General features: G+C 39.5%; 1 protein-coding gene across 8 annotated transcripts in view; it reads right to left on the bottom strand.

Annotated features, from left to right (window-relative positions):
• The window catches only part of PTPN13 (protein tyrosine phosphatase non-receptor type 13), a 112,046-nt gene that overhangs the window by 22,051 nt on the left and 66,322 nt on the right, over positions 1-23,673 (bottom strand). For 6 of the 8 annotated variants that reach the window (XM_030946870.1, XM_030946872.1, XM_030946871.1 and 3 more), the window contains 16 exons: positions 17,607-17,826; positions 16,577-16,651; positions 16,293-16,467; positions 15,929-16,082; positions 15,657-15,795; positions 15,075-15,227; positions 13,545-13,727; positions 12,390-12,552; positions 8,754-9,177; positions 8,489-8,586; positions 6,593-6,649; positions 5,215-5,307; positions 3,803-3,910; positions 2,955-3,086; positions 2,271-2,725; positions 1,149-1,292 (listed from right to left, as the gene is read on the bottom strand). In XM_030946870.1, the coding sequence (XP_030802730.1) occupies positions 1,149-1,292; positions 2,271-2,725; positions 2,955-3,086; positions 3,803-3,910; positions 5,215-5,307; positions 6,593-6,649; positions 8,489-8,586; positions 8,754-9,177; positions 12,390-12,552; positions 13,545-13,727; positions 15,075-15,227; positions 15,657-15,795; positions 15,929-16,082; positions 16,293-16,467; positions 16,577-16,651; positions 17,607-17,826 (2,773 nt within the window). The remainder of the gene's footprint in view (positions 1-1,148; positions 1,293-2,270; positions 2,726-2,954; positions 3,087-3,802; positions 3,911-5,214; positions 5,308-6,592; positions 6,650-8,488; positions 8,587-8,753; positions 9,178-12,389; positions 12,553-13,544; positions 13,728-15,074; positions 15,228-15,656; positions 15,796-15,928; positions 16,083-16,292; positions 16,468-16,576; positions 16,652-17,606; positions 17,827-23,673) is intronic. The other 2 variants (XM_030946873.1, XM_030946877.1) reach the window with 1 other exon arrangement.

Raw genomic sequence — 23,673 nt, 5'->3', positions numbered from 1 at the left:
CCCAAAGCACCCAGATAACCCACAGGTAACTGCACACCTCTCCTCACCACCACTGCACAGCAAAACAATGAAGGGGCAGAATGGGGGCTGGAAAAGCAAAGGAGAGTGAAGACACCACCTGGTCACCCCCCGAGGGAAATCTCTGCATTGGCTGGCATCTTCTAACATCTCTACAAAGCCAGTGCATGCAGGTCTGGTGCTACTCAATAACCAACTCCTGCTCAACCACTGCTCCTCCAACTCTCTCAAGTAATGGAACATGACTTTGAATAGACTGGGATGCCAAAATAACAGAATTTCCTTCTGCACCTCTTACAATCCTACCCATGTATATGGAAACACCACTAGGCTTCCAAGTAATTCCTCCACTGAAAATAGCTGAATATTAAAATACATTAAAATGTATATTTTACATATTTTATATATACACACACACATATATATATATATATATATATATATATTTATTTATTTATTTTACATTTACATATTATACAGGAACACATGCAGTGGAAAATGTATGTAAATTATTCTCTTCTTCCCTGAAGTGCCACTCTGCAGTACGACAGTCCCTAAACATAAAACTACCTTCAAATTATTATAGCTTGAAGAGAAATCAGTCTTAAAAAATATGGTTTTGCCTTCTATTGCAAGAAAGCAGTGTCAGCCAGGTCTCATTTGAGTTTATACAGTTTTTTGCTTTCTGCCTTTTCTCCAGCAGAGGGAGAACACTGAACATGGTGAATGTGACTGAGCATGCACAGATACCCCTAAATAACACTACTGCTTCCACTGCCTGTAGTGCCAGTCTGGGAGGGTCTCACTTCCTTCCTTGCAAATTTGCCACAAGATTAGGTAGCAAGGGACAAAGACCATCTTGCCTTTTGTACTCACAAAGCAGCATCTGTGATAAGAGTCTATTAGGACTTTGGGGCTCCACCATAAAACAAAAAACAAGAATTACTTAAAGGTCAGATGACAAAAAAATGAATATAAATTAATAGTATTACTTTTCAGCTTTGGTAAGATTAACCACACATCAATAAATCTATAAATTAAAGTAATTCTAGAAAATATTTTGCTTCCTTGTAATTTAGCAATTTAATGGGTTGCTGGGAGTAGAGAAAAAAGAGAAAACATCTAAAAACCTTGTCAAACAGTACCGTGACACTTATTCCCAAGCCGTTATCTTTTTTTGCTAGTTCAACCTCAAAGATATCTCCAGGTTTAAGAAGCGTTGTAGAAACCTTTTTAGAATTCACTTTGTTTGTTGTACTCGATGAGGAAGAATCCTTTATTTACAAAAACAAAAAAAAGAGAGAGAGAGAGAAAGAAACAAACAAAACAAAAAGAGACAATGATTTGCCTTTTGCCTTTGGAACAGCTGCTTTCAGCTAAGACCCTAAAGGGTGCGGTTTTGAGTCAGACACAGCCAGAAGGAGTCCATCTGGCAAAGTACCAATTAATAAGACTCAAGGCTCACTGCTTCAACTCTTCCATTCCTGCCATTGAACAGGTTTAGCACACAAATACACTTGGCCTTTAGCAGCCAAGTCTTTACTGTCCAAGTGAGCTGGTTACAGAACACAAACTGCAGTATTTCAGCAGTACAGCAGCCTAGAGTCTGTTGGATTAATTAGCATGAGCTGCCACAATTTAACTGAATAACCTCTATCACATGAACAGAGAAATCACTGCAAGCTGCAAACAGATTTGCAGTACTTGTGACTGTGCCCTTTTGGAAAGGTGAAGCAGCAACTGTATCTGCTCAAGAGCATAACTCACTGCTGAATTTTAATGCACAAGAGCAGTTTTTCAAGGATTAAATCAATCCCAGAAGACAATGAGTTCTGCTGCTACCCACTCCAGATGTATCACTCCTACTTTCCTTGAGGAAAAACGATTTATCTGCCAAGTGAATAAACTTACCTCTAGGAGCGGTCACTAGGTTATGAACATATTGGACAAACACACAGAATTGAAAGGAGGTTTCCTACAGCCTCAGGAAGTGCACTGCAGATTCATCCCAAAGCACAATCTGCCTCTAATAAGACACATCTTGTGACATTGGAAAGCTGAAAGTTATTCCAAGTTACAGAAGTGATTTTCTCTATTTGTTTTGAACAAAATCACCATGCTATTAGAAATCAGCTTCTGGCAGTAGCTGCAGGCTAGGCCAGGCTGCTCTTCCCTCACATCCTGACACCCAGAGACAGCTATCAATCCCACTCTCACACTGATGGGAAATATTCATATGAAATCCACTATGCCTTTTTAGCCGGCTGCTGCTCCTGGCTGCTGGAGTAAGTTGCTTCATCCATGTCGGAATCCCCTCGGTCTGAATACTCCACAGGCTCCACTACCCCAGGCCTTTTACTTTTCACTCGAGTACTGTCCGACGAGAATCTCCTCTTCTCGAGGGCTTTCGAGGCCCCAGCCTGGGGCTCGCTGTGATGCTGGGCATCCTGCTGGGCTCTGCCACTGGCACGTTTGCCCAAGGTGGGCTGGCCCTGGGACAGGCTGGCGCTCTCGGTCCTGGAATCCTGGGAGCTCACACTTCCATCGCGCTTGGACAGCCCGGAGAGGCTGCCCGAAACGGGCCTCTGGTGAGCGCGGCACCGGCTGTGCTCCTCGGAAGAGGACTCTGCCTCGGTGTCCTGCACTGAGGAGGGCCTCCTCAAGTAACCCCTGGCTCCATTACTGATCTGAGCAGTGTTAGACGATGCTGCAAAGCAGGAGACAAGACAGCCATCAGCTTATCTGCAGCACGACACCCTTTTCTCAGCTTACAGCCCAGGAAGGTTTCACCCGCCCAGATATCCCGCAGAAAGCTCTCTGCTCACACTGCACCACCCCAATGGTTACCCTCACACACCACCTCTCCATCCTGTCCCTGAACACAATTCCCAGCTAGCTGGGGTTGCTCACAGGGGAGACTGCACATCCCTCCCTACCTTTGGACAGCCTGTCCTTGGGCTGGGAGATGACAAGTGTCACATCCTCAGGAGCGTTCTCCAGGATTTCCAAGGCTGCGTGCTGGCTGACACCTTCCAAACTGGTGCTGTTTATGGATATGAGGCGGTGCCCTGCACAAAAGGGGTTGTTCAGACACAGCCTAACACCTACATTTTTACCCACAGAGTACAGGTCTGACAACCTCTACACAATGCACAGATTAAAAATTACTGAACTTCAAGTGATGCTGGAATAGGGAACTCTAATCGTGAAAAAAAAAAGCCAAACCCCAAACCACACCACAAAAACTGTTTATATTTCCTCTTTTTAAACCTGCCAAATCTTTACATGTTCTGATTTCTACCTTCTCTTTTACTGTATAAGAAAAAAGAAAAAACAGAAATCAGATGTTAAATGAGCAATATGCAGTTCAGTTCAAGACACAGACTATGACGAGAAGGAAAAAAAGATACATTTTTCTCTGCCCCCCCACTACAGTTATGGTTATATATGGCTCCATTTCACTTTTTAAAACTTTAAAATTTAAGAATTTAAAAATTTAAAATGTAAAAAATTAAAGTAGGGATACTGAGTTTTAAAAACTTTAAATTACAATGCATCTGCAAGACAGACAATGGAAAATAAAGCCCTTATCTTTATGTATAACTTCAACTTTCTGCTACTTCAGGCTTTATCATTTTTACATTGATTTGTAAGATTGTTGTTTTTGTATAGTCTAAGAATGAAGCATCACTAGTTTTCAGAAATTGTCTGGAAGGTGACTGAAGGTCACTATTGCAAGGAACTGTGATACCCAGAGCCACAGATTGCATTTTATGCTATTCACCTGGTTTTAGAGTCCCTTCCAAATCAGCTGGCCCTCCAGGAATAACTGAATGAATAAAAATTCCCAGATCAAGTTTCCCTGTCTTCTCTCCACCGACTATTTGAAAGCCTAGGAAGAAAAGGCCCAAAGCAGGCAAAAATGTCAGTGATCACCATATAACTTAACACAAGTCCATCTTCTAGAACAAACAAAAACTTAGTCATTCTAATAAATGTAAAGCAAAAAACCCCAGACACTTCAAATTTCAATCTGCATGGAAACAGACAGCAAAGCTTTTTGATAAAGCTTTATTGTATACTCTTGTTTTAAGCAACTGATTTAGACTTTGTCTGTCTGTCTGTTCAGGACACTCCAGCAAAGGCTACAGAAGACAACTCTGGCAAGAGAAACACACAAACAGGTGACATGAAATGTACATTTGCTGAGCACATAAAAATTGTTTTCTATCACATAAAAATTTCTGGTTTTCTCCATTGTTTGATGTTTCACAAAGAAGTCTGACCCTGGTCTTAAGATCCAAGTTTTCAATGTCTCTGTTTTATTTTGAGGCTCCTAATCTATTTCTGTTCATTCTACCACATAAACCTGGGACAAATATTCCAGAAGGGGAAAAAAAAAGCAGAAGATATCAGGTCTTCCCTATTCCAGCTTAAACAGCAAATTACCATAAATTGCATAGGGAAGAAAGAGGAGAAATAGTACATTTCTTTTGAACTTTTTTTCATTTCTGCTCAACTTATACATTACTATGCAGTGTAAACTCTAAGTATTACTGTCTTGTAGGCTTTTTTCCCCTCTCAAATTTACACTACAATCTGATTTTGAATGACAGAACAATGTCCTTAAGGACACTTTAGAGAGTCTTCCTAAAGCACAACACTGACATAAAATTTTTCATTACTCATACAGGGAAAAATTATGTGGGCTTATGCAAAAAACTCAGTGGCAGAGGAAGGAATGTAATGCAAATATCTCATCTCCCAGGCTCCTTAACATCAAATCAGTGTTCCATCTGATATTACGGGAATAAGGAAAACACTCCACAATTAGCACATAATGCTTTTATTGTGTCTTTTTTTTTTAAAGCATTCATTTAAAGCATTTACCACAGCTCAAAGCTGTGAAGTTCCACAGAGACAAAATTCTATACTGAAAACAGAGATAAACTTAAAAGGCCAACTTCAAGGATGACTAGTTCACAATATTAATATTATCCTACACTTATATGGAAAAACTGAAAAACAGAGTTGCTTAACATCACAGAAACTGCATTTTAAAAGCCTTCAAAATCCAGCTACTGCCTGCACTGCTTTGCTCAGTTCTACAATAAATGCTTAAACACAGACCAGAAAACTTTATTTTGTTTTTGGCTTCTAGAAATACATGTCAACAGCAATTTTAAAGCCACTTACCTAAGCCAAACTTTTCATCCTTTTTCAAGTTCACCAAAGTGATCTCTCTCTCTGGTGTGGCAACTCTGTTCTGTGTTGTTTGAAGAGAGTCAACTGTAAAGCCAACATTTCATGATCAGACACTGCCTCAACACTTCCCTTCAGGTTTACTTTAAAGTTCTTTTCCATTAAAAAAATATTACTTCTCTGATAACTTGAAAAGCTGTTTTGATCTAGTTGGTTCAGCTTTCATCTTCTAAGCCATGGCCAAACACAGAAAAAAACCTCCACAACCCTTCTAACCCACTTCCATCTTCAGCAGTTAAAAACCTTTTACTCCTCCTAAGAAAAGCAGCTGGCACAGTCTTGTGAAGGGACAACATAACTGAGTCCTAGAATCTTTAATTTCATTAGTCTCAATTCAGGAAAATGTTTAGATCTGTGTTTATGTGCTCTGCTCAGAGGTAGGGAGGATGCAAACACATCGGTAAAATTGAAACTGAGGGTCATTATATGGAATTACTGAAAGGTTACTCAATGAGTTCTCTTAATGGTGTCTCTTCATTAAAAAGCAGCCAAAATTAGAAACATCTACTGAAACTTCTCTTGCTTCAATTTACTTCCTCATTTGCAACTCCACAGGCTGCTGATTCCACCTCTTCTAAAATCTGAGCATCCTCACAATACAACTCTGACTCCTGAGGCTTCCCATCAGGCTGAAGTAGAGCCAGGCATTTAAGAGACCCAAGGAGAATAATTTGGTGAAGAAAAAAAACCCCACTAACAAACACCAACCAAATGCAAAAAAAAAACCAAAACACAAACAAATAAACAAGCCAAATCTCCTGAAACTTCAGGAAACACCAACATACTGCAAGTCTGAACTCATGGATTTGCTTCCTAGAGAAGACATTCATTTGGTCCAGGAGTGCCTGGGATACTTTTGCCCTAAGTGGAAGAGGCAATCCACAACTGCAGAAACCAATGAGTTCCACACACAGGTACAAGCACAGAACAAGTGATGCAGGAGAGTGCAGCAGGCTGCACATCATCCAGAAAAGGAGTTTTATCTCCCTCAAAAACACATCAAGCCTGAAGAGTGAAAGAACTAAAAAGAAACCACAGAACCAATAACCTCCTAAATAAGGGAAATGAGCTTTCAAGCACTTGATTCTGGTAGGAAAGAACACCCTTCAAGTGCTTCACTCTTTCATATCTGAAAAATATCACATACAGATGTCTAAACCTACCTCCCCCAAGAAGCAATCCAAAATAAATACTAGGAAAGGAAATACTAGGAAAAGGTCCTATCTAGCTAACTGACAGAGGCACAGGACAGGTGGAACAGTGAAGCATTTGCAAGTGACAAACTGACTGAACTAATTACTTATCAACTTACCACTCTCTTTTAATGCTGCTGATGACAGGAGATTTTCTGAAGTATTCATGCTAACACCTGTGACATGCATGGAAGTATTAGACACTGTTATCAATTTTTTTAAAATAAAAAAGCTACCAAGAATTATTTCAGTCTTTACACATTTCACACAAGCTCATTCACAATAGCAAACCACTTCTTTTAAAAATGAATAAACATAAAACTAGCTTTGTATTAGCAAATCCAAATTACCCATGTGCTCTAGTTGTAGTTTAAGGTTCAGATAGATGGTAGCTCATGCAAAGGCAATGAATTAAAGGAAGGACAGAGGTTTGGCCTTTATGACCATGGTTAACTTCAGATCAAAGTAATGGATCTTGAGCAATGAAGTCAAAGACTAAATTTTCTAACAATATGGATATTGAATAAGCTGAGCCTAATAAACCAACACAACATATGTCCTGTTTTTTTTTTTTTAAGGAACAAATAAGCTGCTGCAGTAACAAGCAATTTGAACAAGCTACTTCTATTTAAAATTGTTTGCATATATAATCATGTTTTCTTTGAAATTATCACAGCCAAGCAAATGTGGCCCTACTTTAAAGAGGATAAAATAATAAATGTACCAATACATGAAAGTAAATGAGGGAAGATAATTCAAGCTTTTAAATAAAGCAGCCCTGGCCTTCTCCAAACCTATGAACCCCAAAGTTCCATCTGATATGCTTCACCATGCAAAGAACCTATGTCCCCAGCACAGGCAGTGTGATTCAGCAGGACTTTCTGACATGTGGCTAAGACCCTCACCAGAAATGCTGCCCAGAAGATCACGGGCAAGCACATGATCATATTAATCACAAAACTAAAGGTAAAGAGTAAATGGCTGCAATCAGTCACTACATAACCTGCACACCTCATCTCACTCCTCAGCATTTATGCTCTCAGCACTGAAAATGCATCATTCCCAAGTCATTCTTGGTTCCAAGTGCATGGGGTGCAGATGTGGGATGTCACACTGCTTTGTTTGCCTTTTTTTAGTTTGTTTATAATGACCCCATCCCCAGACACTTAACCATCTTCCACTTTTTCTGATGTCCTGTAACTACAGGAAAGCCAACCAGCAGCTAAGGCTGCAAATATTTCCGTCATTATAGTCTCTGTTGTTATAAAGAGAACCTTCCAGAACCAGAAACTGGTAACACACAGACACTAAACATACACTTTTAATAACCCAGTGTTAGTTTAAGTCTATTTAGCTGCTCTGAATGTTTGTTTGTTGTTTTTTTTTAATGTAAGCTCTTTCTTTTAGCTAATAGTAAAACTACTTTTATGCGTTCCAATCCTTGCCAAGAAAATGGAGTAAGTGCATCTGGTTTGCCTCACTACAAAAGTGTTTTTGTAAAACACCCAGCATACTGCAAAAATTTTTTTAACTAATTTATTATATCTGAAAAAAACCCCCCAAAAATAGAAGGAAAAACTCCGAAGTGTGGAGCTACTACTTAGAGGCACTGGCCAACACCCAGCTGATACTGAACAGTCATTTCCAAACAACCACTCCCTACATCCTTTCCACAGAAAACACTAAAAAAGTTCAGCCTTCACAAACAGACTGTGAAGATTAGCAAATTATTAAAAGATCCATATAACCAAATGGCACCCTGAAGTGATAACCTGAAAGCTGTTTTCTGCTACAGCTCTTACTTTACACCCCTGTGGACAGACTGGTGCTGACCAAAGGAGGATTTTTTTGGACTCCCTGCAATAATGGCCTGGATTGCTTTAACATGTGATACTCTACTCCCACTTTCAAATCAGAACATTACCATCAGTTAATAAATATACCAAAGCATTACACCCAAAGCAATTTTAGAAGTTTGTTAGTAAATACAGTAATATTATTTTTTGCATGCTGACCTACAACATAGGCTTGACCGGTATCTTCAATGGATGATGAGTCTGATTCATTTTTCTTTCTTTCAGGGCTTCTACTTAAACCTGCATGAGATTTTGAACTTAAAGGGGAGAAGGAGAGAAGGGGAACCAGACAGAGGGAAGAGGAAGTTGGGAGAGGGAAGGATCAATGTAATAAAATAATGACATGAATAATAAATCAAAACTGATGCAAAATGTACATTGACTGTACACAAAGATACTGCAGGGTGGTCAGAGAGACTCTTACTTGCTTGGTTTTAATGCTCCCATTGTTGATCCAGTATCAAATTTTGGCATTTGCTGAAAGACCCTTCCCATGATATCTTCTATTTTTTTGGGGGAAGAGTCGAAAGCAGTAATAACATTTTTCCTCGGGGGGTAAACAGAGATGTGACTTTGGCTCAGATCATGAAATGACTTGCTCATAACTCTGGGTCTTTCCTCCCATGGACTCTTCTCGTTCTTGTCCCTTGCAGAGCCAGGAAGTGGCTGGAAGAGCGAGAGCTCAGAGCAGGACAGTCTCTTCAGGATCTCTGCCTGGACAGACAGGGGTCGGACAGCGAGTCTGTTCAGAGTGCTGCTGGCCAGGCTGCCAGTGCTGATGGCTCGGCCCATGTTGAAGCCTTTGACAGAGTCTGCATGAAGGTTCAGGCTCCTAAATGAAGCCCTTTCTGTTGAAATTAAAAAAAAAAAAAACAAACCAACAAAACCCAAACAATTAAAGTTATTCAGTAGAGCTACTGAGACCACCTTGTGCAAAGCATGCTTTTCAAACAACCAACTCACACAAAATGTATTTTCTCAAGATGCTTAGCAGAGATATATAATCACCCACCATGGAGTTTGCTCAGGAAGCAAAGTTTGGAGTTCATGACACTACACTAACCCAAAGTCCAAAACCACAGAATATTTATCCTCTTATTAGCATGAAGACTCATATTCCCTGTCAGGCTGCTGTGCCTTAGACTCAGACACATATCTCCTTCTGCAAAACAAATAATATCCTCAAGCCAAGTGACCTGGAACACTACATCTTCCTTTAATAAAAGTCTTTTCAAGGATTTGAACAAATAGGGCTCCCCCATCTCCACTCTATCAGATGCTACCAAACTTCCATCCATCCATTGCTTTGTTTTCTTGGCATGAGCCACTCCACATTTACAGTACAGCTGCAAGGCCATGAGGGCTTGGCAGCATCTCTGCCCACTTACAGAGCACCAGTGCACTCAGGTGCACTTAAGGACCTGCCCTGCCACAAACAACCTAGCACGAAACAGAAAGTGTTGACTGGGGTTCGCCAGACTTTTGGACTCATTAGCAAGGATTCCCTTAAGCAGCAGTGAGAAACAGGTCTTGGGCTGTAATTAAATTCCTGTCAGCTGAGTCGTGGGAACTGTCTGGGTGGATGTTCTTAGCTGAAAGCAAATTCACAATAATACATCTTAGCCTAAACCCCTCTTAATTCAGAGCAAAGCTGAGCAGGGCTCCTTTCTATTACCCTAACTGCCTCCTAAGGCTAGCAGGCTGTGGCTTGGCTTTCACACAGGAACCTGATAAGCTGTGGCAACTGCTTGGCTGGTTAGAGACTTTAAAGGAAATCAGGCCACCTGGACCCTTCATAAACTTCACTGATGTCTCAGAGCCAGTTCACAGGGAATTCTCAGGAAAAGCAATCCTCAACCGCATATATATTTCTGATTTAGGGTGAACCAGTGGGGGGTTTTTAACCCTCTATACATGTAGGAAACAAGTTGCTTTAGGAAGCTGCACTGTAAGTCAAAGGGAAAATTCTACTTTTTGGTACACATCGCCCATTAGGTTTAATGGTAAATACTGTGGCATTTAGAAAAGAGTGTATTTGACAAATGCAGCCTCAGTCCTGCCATTCCAAAAGACTTTACTGCCTCCAATACCTCAGGCCGGAATAAACTGCCACAGTAACTCAAGCTCTGTATGACAGGCATAGAGATAATGAAGATTTAGTTGTGGAAGGTATGTTTTTCTGTATTTTCATCAGGTGAATTAGTATACAACTACCACTTCCTTATCCACACCAAACACCTCTTCTAGCCACAGCCACCAGACTAGATAAGCTACAGAAAAATGATTTTGCCCAATCAGACCAGAAATCCACAAATCCCAATTTCCTGACTCTGACAGAAGGCATCAATGACAGCTGCACTTGCTGTGTTGCCATCATGGGGAAGACTACCCGAATAAAATGTGCTGAGATTTCTTCTCTTGACATTGTATTTACCCTCTGAGAACATCAAACAGAATTTCTATGGATTTCAGATGAATACTTTCACACCATTAACTATATTATATAGGCATTAGTAGGCATTAGGCTTTTCAAACCTTCTGCCAATTCCGTAACTGAAAATTCTCATGTGCTCAAAACTCATCATCTGTAAGGCTGACTTAACCCCTAATTTCCTTTTTTTTTTTGTTTTGCTTTTCCATATGCCCTTTCTGGAATCCAGAATGCCATTTTCTTTACTATTATATATGTCCTTTTCTTTATTATTTTGCTGAATGCTTCCAACTACCAGCTTTTACTGGCATATTAAGGGTTTGATTTAGATTTAGCAAAGTTATGACAACAGCAAATTTTTTGTTTTAATTGTTTTTACTTTTAATAATCAGTGTGCTGGAGTTAACCATAATCCTGATTTGTTTGCTTCTGATTACAAGTGATTGGTGGAATCTGGGACCTCTGATTTCCAAGTGATCTGCACTGTACAGAAGCAAACTATTGTTTCCCAGACTCCCACAGCACAACACATACTCCATCTGCCAAAAGAAACCAAGTTTGTCTAGCCAAGAAAGCCTTTCCTGTATTGCTTTTCTCTGCAATTCAGGATAAGCAAACTCTAAATCATGGAACGGTAAAAAGGCTTTAAGTCACTTGGTCTTATCTCTTTGCCTGAAGTTGGCTGAGCCCAACAGAACAGAAAAAAGGCTGGATAGTTGCTACAAGCCTTTTCCCACTCCCTCCCCTCCCCTTTTCTTTTCTTTTAATTTTAAATTAGAGATCACAATGTCCACAGCAATGTGGTCAAACTTCATCCCAGCTACACTGGTGGAAGTCTGGATTAACAGCAACTAGAATGCAGACAGATAACAAGGAACAAAGAAAGCATGAGCAGGTAGACTGACCAAAACAGCACTTCCAGACCACACTGATGGCCAGCCAGCCAGCCAAGTGAGCTCTGCTCCAAACAGTGAAGAAATTCATACAGATGGGTTTTTTTCACTGTTTACATTATCCAATTAATACTTTCTAGCTAAAAAGAATGCCTTTACATTTTTCTGTTATGCACACAAGTTATGAAGGAAATGGGAATTATGAAGGAAAGATTAGTATCCATGTTGTTCCTTACTAGGCCCATCCAACATTATGGAAAATAAAGAGAGTTGTACCCAAGCTTAGAGATGGAGCATCATGGAATTTCCCCTGTTTCACTTGCACTCCCACGATCACATCATTACTTCCACATTATCAAACCAATCCCTTTCATATTAAGCAAAAGGTAAAAGTCCTGCTATTGAAATACCTTCAAGATACTCCTGAAAGAAAAGGCAAAAGCCTTTACTTAATTAAAGAGGGAAGTACTATTAGTGACCTGTTCTTAGATTCCTTTTAGTTTAGAGGAACTGCTGTGTGCCAGCTTTTCTGTCTTCTCCCAACTCCTTTCCCACCCCTTAAACAAAATCTAAACAAGCTTAGCTAGTAGGGTTTGTTCATAGTATAAACCCTCCAAATGTAGATCTACACACACACAGCACTCAGCACAATTACTGAAGCTCCAGTTCAGTTTTCCTCCTTACAAAAATACATATAGATTGCTAATACAAACTAACACAGCATCACAGTCCTTACCAATGTCCTGAGTGTCTTGGTTGCTCTGTCTGGTTCTCATCTGTAGCTGGAACTTATGCTGGGAAGAGCAGAGATGCAAAAGGTACTGGCAAGTCTTGCTATTGTCAGTCTGAAAGGCATGCTTGATGCCATCTGATGTGTTCTGCAAAGTTATTTTCTTCTTCTACGCAATGGAGAAAGAAAAAAAAGTCAAAGATTATTATAAGAAAATTATTTCTTTTAGCCTACAAAGAATTCAGTGTTTGCTTGTGCACAGTTACAGCATTCAAACTTTCCTGAAGCAAAATGCACTGATGAAAGAGATTTCTATTAAAATAGGAGTCAAAGGTAATGTGAGATTTATAAAGTAGCTCTTTAAAGCTACTCCTGGGCTAGATGAGAAGGGGTTTTGTTATTATTTAATCTGTCTCTGTTACTGTTAGTGCTGAGTAATGACAACCAGAACTATTACATTTTGCAAGATGGGGTTTTCAAACACCCTGAGGAAGTCACAAGGGATGCTGGCATTTAAGAGAAAAATAACTTAATGCTGATCTATTTACCAAATCTCTCCGTTAATGTTCCAGGTCTTGAACTTATATTTTCAGTAATTTTTAAACTTGAATATATCCATTCTAGTGAAAACCATCTCACAGATAAAATGGGCTGTAGCTTTTCAATAGGGTATCAGACAGAATTAGAAGTGCTGTTTTCAATACCTATACAAAGGTAAGCATTTGAAGCTCAATGCTTCATTAAAAACTGACACATGATCACCAGATTATGGTGTACCCACTCAAGTTGGCTGGTGTTGTCCAGATCAAGTGTCAGCCTGTTATCTTTTATCATTTAACTTAATTACTCTTGGAAATATAACTTGAAAGCAACATAGGTGCATGTCCTAATTATACTGAGTACTGGTATTTGCCTGTACCCAGGCCTCTAATGCAGGATTCTCAGTCTGGTGCTCCTTCACTATGCTTGTCCACGCAAGCTAAGGAAAAAAATAAAACCTTCAAAACATGAAAACTCCTATTTCAGTCCCATAATATGACAGCCACACAAAACATGCTGTAAAGCAGCAGCTTAATTTGCAAAAATAACCAACAAAAACCTCACAGTAACTGGAGACACAAATACAGATGTGTACACACAGAGGAAAAGAGACCAACTCACACTGAAGGATATCTTCTTTGTCTCTCTCCATGGGAAGCGCAGCACAGGTGTTCGGGCACCATTGTGAACTTCAAAAATGACAACTCCTTTGCAGCACACTCCCAGAAGGATTCCTGTTTGGGATCTCTTCTCAGGCAGCACATGATGAAGGTGAACCCCATATTCTGTGAGCCTCTGACACAACTGCACAGATCAATGCAATGGAACTTTTATGAGTATGAATTTAGGGCCATTACAAGTTTCCATAGCACTATATGAATATTATATATCTCTCCATAAATGTTTACATGTGCAAATAAATACATAGATTTTAGCAAAATAATCCTCTTTGCCTGGTGAGTCCACTTACTTATAGTTTACAGCTATTATTACAGACACACATCAGCTGAGGGTTTTAAGACTTGGTGGTAGCTCTTGACCTGCCAGACTACAGCAAATGAACCCAATGTTTATTAAAATCAAACAGGGAAAGCACAGAGAACACATGTGAGTAAATCAAACTTGCACAAAGCAGCTGTTAGCAAGGAACTGTAACTAGACAGATGCACTTGTTCTTCATACATTTTTTAAAAGCAGAATTAAACTAACACTGCAATTCTGTGACCATATTAAGGTACCATATGCAGTTTCACACACTGTGCACTCCCAGTTATTCACCTCTGTTGTCATTTCAGTACTGATGTAAGGCACTGATGGAATGAATCAAACAAGGGAAGCTAACTGCTCCCCCCAACACATCCCCAGCCAGGCTAGGTTTTAGCCAGGATCCTGTCCCCTAGTTTGTTCTCTGTGGTTAAGTAACAAGAACACTTCTGTAAAACGAGCAACAGACTTGGAATGGACAAAGTCAGCTGAGTGCCTCTTCCATCACATACTCAGGGATGGTGGAACTGTAGTGTGGCTGTGCAATTACAGTGCAATGATTATTTGGTTTCAACAGTAATCCTTTGCTCCCTGAACTCATTTTGATCAAGGGAGAATCTGATTATTAACCCATGAGCAAACACCATTATTAGATTTCTCAATGGATCCTTTTAGAATAATCCAAATATATCTGTGGATAATGGCTTTCCTATCATCTTACATAGAACCTGCACAAAAAATTCTCCTTGGCAGTACTTCTGGCTTGCTTCATACCAAGGATCACACAAAGTACTAGCTGTAACAAATCTTTTTGTAATTTACAAGCTTTTTGCCCTCTACAGAAAGCACAAAAGGCATGGTGAACACAGGTTGTGCTGCTTCATGAACATTGCTTCCTTTAAGCAAGCATAGGATCAGTAGTTGCTTTTAGCTAGCTTGAGCTAAGACTACTGATTGGAAAAAAGTGAGTGAACTTCCCATCTGTTACAATTTCTTTTGGCTTGTTATGATGTGTCCTTTGGACAAAATCTTTTCAGCTTTCTTCCCTTCAGTGTTGTTCAGAGCCTGAGTTGTTTTACTGTGCTTTCACTTGAAGTCCATGCACCCATATTCCAACAAGGGAATTTTTAAGCCACAGATGAAGGAAGCCAACTGCTGCCCACTTACCTTTAGAAATTCTAACTCTGTCTCTTTTTCAGAGGCACCCACGTAAGTGCTGTGCAGTTTTGGCAGCTCTTCCTTGATGTAGGACAGATCCAGTTTCTCCATCACTCTTGCTGGGACATAGTGTTCTACTCTGAAATAGGACAATCCGTGCACCTGCAACACAAAACACTTTTGTGATGGCACCTCCACATACTTCCATGCCCTATGAGCACAACTGAAGCACAAACATTCATTTTTACAAACAACTGTACATTACAACTCAGAGAATCATAAGATTCTGAGTAAGGGGAGGGAATCACAATCTCCATCTTGACCCACAGCTTAATTCATATCAGTTTCTCCATATTCAAGCCTGACTCTAGTTCCACTGAAAAAAAAAGGCTTTAACACCCAGATTCTGCAACTGTGCTAGACTTTAGGAACACCTGCTCACAGTAAAACCTGCCAAGAGCATACAGCATATCAGCTGAGCTTCCAGTCTGGGACAGAGCTGCAGACCATGTGTGGCAGAGCACAGTCCGGTCTTTAATGAAGCAGCAAGATCACAGCTGAACAAGATTAAAGGTGAAATTGATGATGTACCTCTGCCTGGTAATCTCCATACTCAGCTTGGAGAGCTAAGGATGCCAATAATAAGGCTGTCTCATCATCACAGTGCATCCTGTCTTCTAGAATGTCCTTCCTCAACTGCAGGTAGTACTGGTGACATGTCAGTGTGTGCCTAGAACAGGAATATAAAACAAAACCATGAAAAACACCCACACACCACCTTTGGTACCCCAGTACAGATTAATACTCAATTTCTGTCCATAAATTTAGGGCTTAAGGGGCTATACAAAGTTTCATACACTCACTGTATGAGACTGACATCATCCACAAAAAACTTTATGCGAAAAAAGAGAGTGAAGTTGACAGGAGGCTTGTTCTTCTTCTTTGGTTCTTCTTTCCATCCTTCTGGAGCTACTTTACTTAGCTTTAAGTCAGGATCCACGAAGAAAAACTCATTGTCTGCCACAAACATGAAAGAGAAGCACAAGGGTAAAAGCATGAAAACCAAGAATTTGCACCAGATGGAGGATAAAGACCAGATTTTTAACTCTGAAACTGGGCATTGAAAAGCAAAGTTTTCCAGTGACTAACAACGACTTAATAAGCACAATATCTCTTAAAGGGAATACTGAATAAGGGCAGAAGAAATAATTTAGCAGTTACTCTTACCTCTTAAAGTAGCCAATCCAAAGAAGTGATGCTCCACCAAGCCAATATGGGCAACAACCATATCAAAGACATCTTTACATATTGTTTTGGTATCACAGGTCAGCTCCAGCTTCTGCCCACTCAGGAGCATCACATTTACTTTTCTCCTGGTGTCATCACTCTTGCCTTTCTTAGTCTGCATTTTGTGAAATGAAATCTCTCAATATTCACACTTGTAATAAAAACACATTTGTTGGTTTAACACACTTCCCCTGCCACAGATGGCTCAACAGCCCCTTTCTTACCAGGATAGACTTCGGTAGATCCAAGGAGATGAATGGCTCAATCGTCATTTTCACAAACTCTGGGCCAAAGAAATTCTGCAAACCACAAAAGAGTATGAATGAACACTGTGTTGCTGGGACAACAGGCTGGGGCACAGTTAACTCCCACCCTGCAAATGCAAAAGAGGGACCAAAGGCTAAAATTTGGCAATTACCTGCTACCTAGACTGTATTATATGCAAAACATTTTCACAAAAAAATCTTAAGGGTTGGGGGACAGAGAGGGGAACCAACATGGTTCGTTAAAGCCTACATGAGCTAACTCATCTTAATGTGATGGACTGGAGACAGAAGCAGGAGTTATTACCCTGCATTAGGCACCCAGTGCCTCAGTCTTGCTTCAAGTTTTCCCATCCTTACTTAAAAAAAAAAAAAAATCCAGTTCATAGAAAGCAGCAGCAGAGGGCATCAAGCCATCATCTATTCCACACATCAGACACTCTGTTTACCTCTGTAAATATACCTATATACCTCTGTCTCCCTCTTTGTGTGTAATTCCCTATTTCATCCACATACCAAGATAGCTGGGAAAGCAAAGGGGATTTGCACAGGGTGAACTTATGAGCCAAATGAATGCACTCTCTCTTTACCTTCCCAACTTGTTCATTTAATAACCTCTGATGCTGGCAGGGCACATCCACATTCCATGAAGAGAAATGCAAACGAAGTGGCTGAAAACACCACAGAACAGAGGAGGAAACCTATGCCTTACCTTTGTTAGGATGCTATACTGTTTAATTGATGCAATTGTTGAGCCTTGCTGTCCGTTTTAGCATCTCTTGATGCCACTTTAGGCTCTGTAGCCACTAATGCCACAGAATCTCAGAAGTTTTACCCTGTGAAAGTAGGCCAACCCCACACACCTGGTATTTCATCTCCTGATGACTGTTTATTACAGGACCCGGTTTATGAATCCCACATACCAGAGTTTCAGTCAAGACAGCGCTGTGTTTCAATGAAAACAAGAGTTCACCTGAGCTCAGGGCATTACCCTCAGCTTCCTTTGTGTCATGGCTGTTTCCAGGGCTATTTCCCTCAGTGGGTCTCTGGTGATGTCAAGCATTGAGGATCTAATTGCATCCCCAGGGTAGAGGTTAGGCCGGGACTGCCTCAGAGCCATCCTGGCTTGCAGTTGCATCATTTCTTCTTCCTGCCGCTTCAGCATCACCTCTTGGCTTATCAGCTTGCCTTCAAATGGTGCTTCATGCTGCCTGCAGGAGGGTCAGAGGGGATGACACATCAGCAGCTATGCCTAAGATATTCTGCTGCTTTAAGCACATCCCCAAGTGGGAACACAGAGCACAAACACCAGCCAGCAAATGCTACATTGAACATATTTATTTGGCAGCCAGAATGTTACCCCTGTGCAGCAATCCATCACTGCAGAAAATAACACACCAGGTTTCTGCAGCTGCCTGCAGAACTGCTTCATTTATTCACATGAAAATAAAGGCTCAGCTGCAGTCTGAAAAAATACTCAACATTACGAACCCAGTGAATCAGAGCAAAATTAGTAGATGCACAAGAAGAAGAGAAGTATTAATGCTTTGCAAATATCTTAATTTCTGTGTTCATGAGGGGACTGTGAAAAAGGCACGCTCAAAAACATGTCATTAAAAAAAAGACATAATAGTATACTTCCTCTAAATAAATATTGCATCAACACTTTCTGCTTGCATGGGCCTGATATTTATTCCCTGATTTCTCCTGAGAAGTAGTAGAGCTTGAAATATTTACATAAAAATGTTTATGTCATAACATCCTATATACTAAAGTATTCTAAATATCATACACTAATGTTTCCATAATCTTATTTTGCTGAAAATAGTTCCTTTTTTTTTAAATTCCCAAGGATGCCCTGGCTGATATACAGTCACCCCAATGACTAAATTGGTCTAAATTTATAATCTGAAGGAAAAAATAAGAAAAACAAACAAAAAATGCATCAGTATTAAAAAAAACCACAGCAACATATCTGCCATTTTTTTCTGCAAGTAATGATCCCAAACTTCCTATCAGTCTCATTCTTTACATAAGGAAAGAAATTCACTTCCTGTTTGGGTAAACAAAAGCCATTTTTTATTTGAAAAATAAAATAGCTGGTTAGGAAATGTGAACAACTGAGAAATCAAAAAAAAAAAAAAAAAAAAAAAAAAACCCCCCAAACCAAAAAACAAACAAACAAAAAAACCCCCAACTTCCACTCTCCTTGTCTGTCCCATGCTTACAGAAAAACACCTTCAAACCCCAAACTAAACAAAAACCAATTGTAGAAAATGGTTTCTGTAGAAATCCTAAATGAAAAAAAAGCAATGTTTTCCCCCTGTTAACATAACTATACAGAGGCAATTATTAAACAAAAATGGACAGGGGAAACTAAGGTGGCTTTCATGAAAAAAGTCCATTTTTTGGCAATTCTGAACTGAGTGTTAAGCATACCACCCAAACTGAGTAATGAAAAATATGAAAAAGCAAAGAAGATGTTTAGAAGACTGTGTATCATTACAGTCAGGTTTAGAAATGTACAAAAATAGAGAGTAATTGTGCACTGAGTGACACAGAGCTCTTTGTAGTAAGGTAACGTACAGACTTCTTAAAAATACTTTACATTTATATACCTACTTCCTAGGAGAATCTAAACATATGTTTGATGAGTGACAAATCTGTTAATAAGCTAAGAGAAAAATGCATCTGTCCCAGACATTACGCTTGCCTCCACTTGCTAAACTGGATGTGATTTCAAATTTTATTTTCATCTTTTTACAACATTACTAGCTAATACCAATAATTTTAATACTAAAGTGTCATTGGTTAGCATACAAAACTTGCCTTAAAGTAAGAAGAGTTAAATATAAGAGAACAATGCTAACATTCCTCAAAGAGAATTTCAGGGAAGACACAGAGTAGTACATTATGGAACAAATGTATTAATGGAAGCTTTTCCCCTGTGCAGGACTATCACAGCATTTATTTCCCTTCTCCCTCCTCTGTTTTTTCTTTTTCTACAAGACTGATTAACATGCACCTAAATGGACAAAGAAACGAGAAAAGGCCTCAGACCTGCCAACATACGTGCACATGCTTAGCTTTTCACCGTGAGGAAACTTGTTAGGATTGACATATATGGGAATATTGACAAAACCCTAAGTTAAATACACCCACAAGCACCCTTCAGATCAAGGTCTAAGGATGGGCTCTGAAATAAAACAAAAACAAACACTTTCTGAACATAAATATCTATGAATTATCAAAGACATTTGAAAAAGACATGTTGCAACTGGCTCTATCTAAAAACTTGCTACTGTGAAAACACCTACTGCAGAAAAATATCTTTTTAAAAACATACAGCCCTGTGCAACAGCGGCAATGGGTTTTTATCACTAGGTTGGTTTTATCATCTCTGTTGGCATGTACTAATTTCTCTGAAAATTGGGGTGGCTGTGGGGTGGCCCTGGAGGAAGCTCAAAAACCTAAGGGTTTACAAATTTTCCTGTCTTAGTACATAAGCACTATCACCAAACATAAATCTGCACATTTCAGCATCCTGGGTCAGTAAAATGAGCTCTGGCTTGGTCAGACTGCCAGTTTTCATGGGGAGGGAGCAACATGATTCAGTCTTTAGGTTCCAAGACAAGGAATGCATCTCTCCTACAGAAAAGGAAATACTGCCGAAATGAGAGCTCATTCCTGAAGTTCTGAATATGCAAATGTTATTACTGGAAGAAAGAAAAAAAAGTCAAGAGTCTAAATTACATTCCTAACAGATAGCATCACAGAAGTTTGCTTTGTGTGATGCTTCATCAGACAAGTTCTTGGCTGCTACTCTGTATTTTCATCAGTGTCTGACTGCAAACCTCACAGCTGCTTATTAACGTACAGATGGTAGGGGAGCACAAACCTGGAAGGCTGACTTGGAGAAAAAAAGGGAAGTGAATTCTCTCTTCACCTGGTGTACTTACCAAGAAATTAGCAGGTATTGGATCAGAGAAGGAAGTTGGAAGAAGGGAAGCAGGTAGGCATTCCCTAATGATTAGTGCAGTGGGAAGGTCAGGAATAGACTGAGAAAGATGGATGCATTTTGGTAAGGCAGGAAGGGTATGAAAATGAAATCTACTGGAAGGAAAAGGCAACAGAAGGAAGAGATCCATGTCAGCTGCTGCTCCTAGAGAGAAAAATGAAGAAATAGTAAAGGAAGAAAAAGAAGTAAAAAAGGAAAAAACCCAAGGAATATAAGAAGCAGAGAGGAAACCAGACACAAGCCATTGCCACAAGGAATGCATTCCAAGAAGCTTAAAGGATAACAACAGTCACAGACCACAAGAAGGGTAATACTGAATGTCTACGGCTTCTGCTAATTTAACATCAGGGCATGCCCACCCAAACAGCACAAGCTGCATCTTCGATAACTCTGAACAGCTTTGCTGTTTCTTTTAAAAGAAACCTCCCTCAAATCCAAATCCTCCTATTTGATTTACAACTCAATTTTATCAGGATAAGTGGATAATTAAACAGATTGGTTTTAAGAATATGCCACAGGAGCAGGAAAATTAATATGTACTGAAGGACAGTTGGCATCTCTTCAACACAAGAGAGACACTGAAACATGCACCCCAGTGCTGATGGAATTTAAGTAAAGGATTAAGTTGCATATACTTCCCCAAACTGTGGAATCAAATGGCCAGCCAAAGCATGTAAACTCAGATCCTGCTCCTTGTTATCGCCAGTTTTACTTTGAGACCTGAGGTTTCTGCATACATAAAAGCCACGGTATGCAGCAACACAGGACATCTTAAGGCAGCAACATGAAATGCCCTGGATAAAATTACTAAGTTATTTTCTTAGAAATCCCCCATTTAACTAACTGCCATATTGGATGGAATTCCTTTTACACTTGTTAGCACTGGAATCTTTTATGAGCTGCTGTAGTAAGACAGAGAGAGCACACTGTTTTCTATTCAGCTCACATTAGTAACGGAGGTATAATCTATTAGTACAAGACTGAATTCTGCTTGTGGCTGCTGTCCTGTTTCTCAGTAGATCTGCAAAAAAAGCTAGTAAAACTAGCTGGCAGTCTTTTCTTTTCATCTTGGATATGCATACTGTCTGGTAGATTAAGGAAAAACCCAAACTTCTTCACCTATAAAAATGGGTGGACAATTTTCCACAATGGGTGGAAAATCAGTTACCTGTGGTACTCTACCATATTTTTGTGCTAGTGCAGTGGTATCAGAGTGGAGGTCAAGGATACAGGAGATTAAAAAAATACTAAAAAATACTGTATAGTTACATACATGTAAAATTCAATCCATTGCTAAGTACAACAGGTAAGTCTATGCTGTGCTTGCAAAACATATTTTCCTTCTTGATTTCAGTCATATACAAATTACATCCATTAAAGGTACCAGTCTTAACAGTGTAATATAAAATAATGTGAAACAAACCATGAGAAACTATGTGCTGCTTCACCTCAGCATTTTCACTTGCATAATAGGCCTGGTTCATTTACAACAATGACTCACTTACAATGTGACTCATTTACATACCACATATTACTTTCTGTTTCTGAAATACTTTGTAAATAGAAACAAAAGCTCTCTATCAGCATCCACAAATTACTGCAGGTTTATTTGGAAGCATAACTACGGTGCTGAATGGGCAATTTCCTGGGTTCCAGGCAAAGCAGGAAGGTTGACTTAGCAGTTTTCACCAAAATTAAAAAAAAAAAAAAATAAGGCAAATAAGTTAAGAAATCTATATATTGTTTCTGTACATACAGTGGGAATAATCTGATTTGCCTTTTTAGTGTTGTGCTAAAACAGCGTGAATTACGAAGTAAAAATGTTCAGTTCTTTATCAGGGTTACATGGAATATATATAGTATTATTATATTTATATATTATATATATAGAATAACCAGTAACCCTTAAAAGTCTGCCATAAAAGCACATATATAATGTGAAGACAGGCAGGATTCCCATGACTGCTTGGACACCACTAACACATACAGCATCACACAGATATCATATTCCTGACAAAAAAACTGTGTGGACTTAGTTAAGCTGCACCCAAATACTTCTTCCCTGCCAGAAATGCCAATATACAGGTTTTTAGATGACTCTGCATTTCTCAGGCAAAGTGCAGGTAGTAAGGAAACCTGTTCACCAAACGAGGAAACCAAAAGCTGTATGACCCCCAAGGAGCTCTTCTTGTGCTCACCTGCACTGCCATTTGAGACCCTGCCTTACCCAGATCCACTTCTAGCACACAATATAGTGCCAGGAGCAGACACTCATTTTCATCTCCATGTTCACAGCATGGCTCTAAGCCCTGTTTACCCTTTGCTTTAAGAACACATTCACCAGCAGTGTCACATCACCCAACACAGGCCCAGGCTTCACACATTTCCAAGTTTCTTTAACAGGATTCTCCTCCAACATATGCCAAAAACATATAAATACCCTAGAATACTGAGCACAGCAGCAATATTGCTCTTGATCTACAGCATATAAAGCAAAAAGCTGCCAAGGGAAGGCTTTGTTGCTGTGATGGGATGAGGGAAGAAGGGAAGAGAGAGATGTGCCTTTATTTTTTACCCCTTGCTACCAAAATTATCTGCATAATTTTGATAAAATCTTCCAAGGTGATTAGGTATCTGGCAGAGACCAGAAGAAATTTTTAAATCCAAAAGGTTAATGTCAGTAAAAATTTTCAAACCTTTAGAGGGGAACCATTCTCAAAATGTAACAGACATGGCAAGATATGCTTCTGCTGTATTAAAAAGATGCTGTATCAAAGGTGATGTTCAAAAGTTTCAAAGAACCTACTTTTTAAAGCTGTACTGTTGAATGGCATTTGGAAAAATGAAACTTACATGGGTGCTGTATTTTAATACACTACTCAGCAAAGTAATTTTCAAAAAGCATAAACTGTTGCTGAATTGGCCTGCTTAGTAAATGCTGAGGTATTAAAAAAATGAATTCAAACAGAAAAACCTGAACGAAAGATTTTGCCAAAACAACCAAACCAAATGTATTGCTTTTGACGTATTTCAAGGATAT

This window comes from Camarhynchus parvulus, chromosome 4 (assembly GCF_901933205.1).
Source record: "Camarhynchus parvulus chromosome 4, STF_HiC, whole genome shotgun sequence".
In the NCBI taxonomy this organism is placed as follows: domain Eukaryota; kingdom Metazoa; phylum Chordata; class Aves; order Passeriformes; family Thraupidae; genus Camarhynchus; species Camarhynchus parvulus.
Note: the sequence above shows the minus strand (reverse complement) of the source record. Positions and strands in the feature narration are given on the sequence as shown.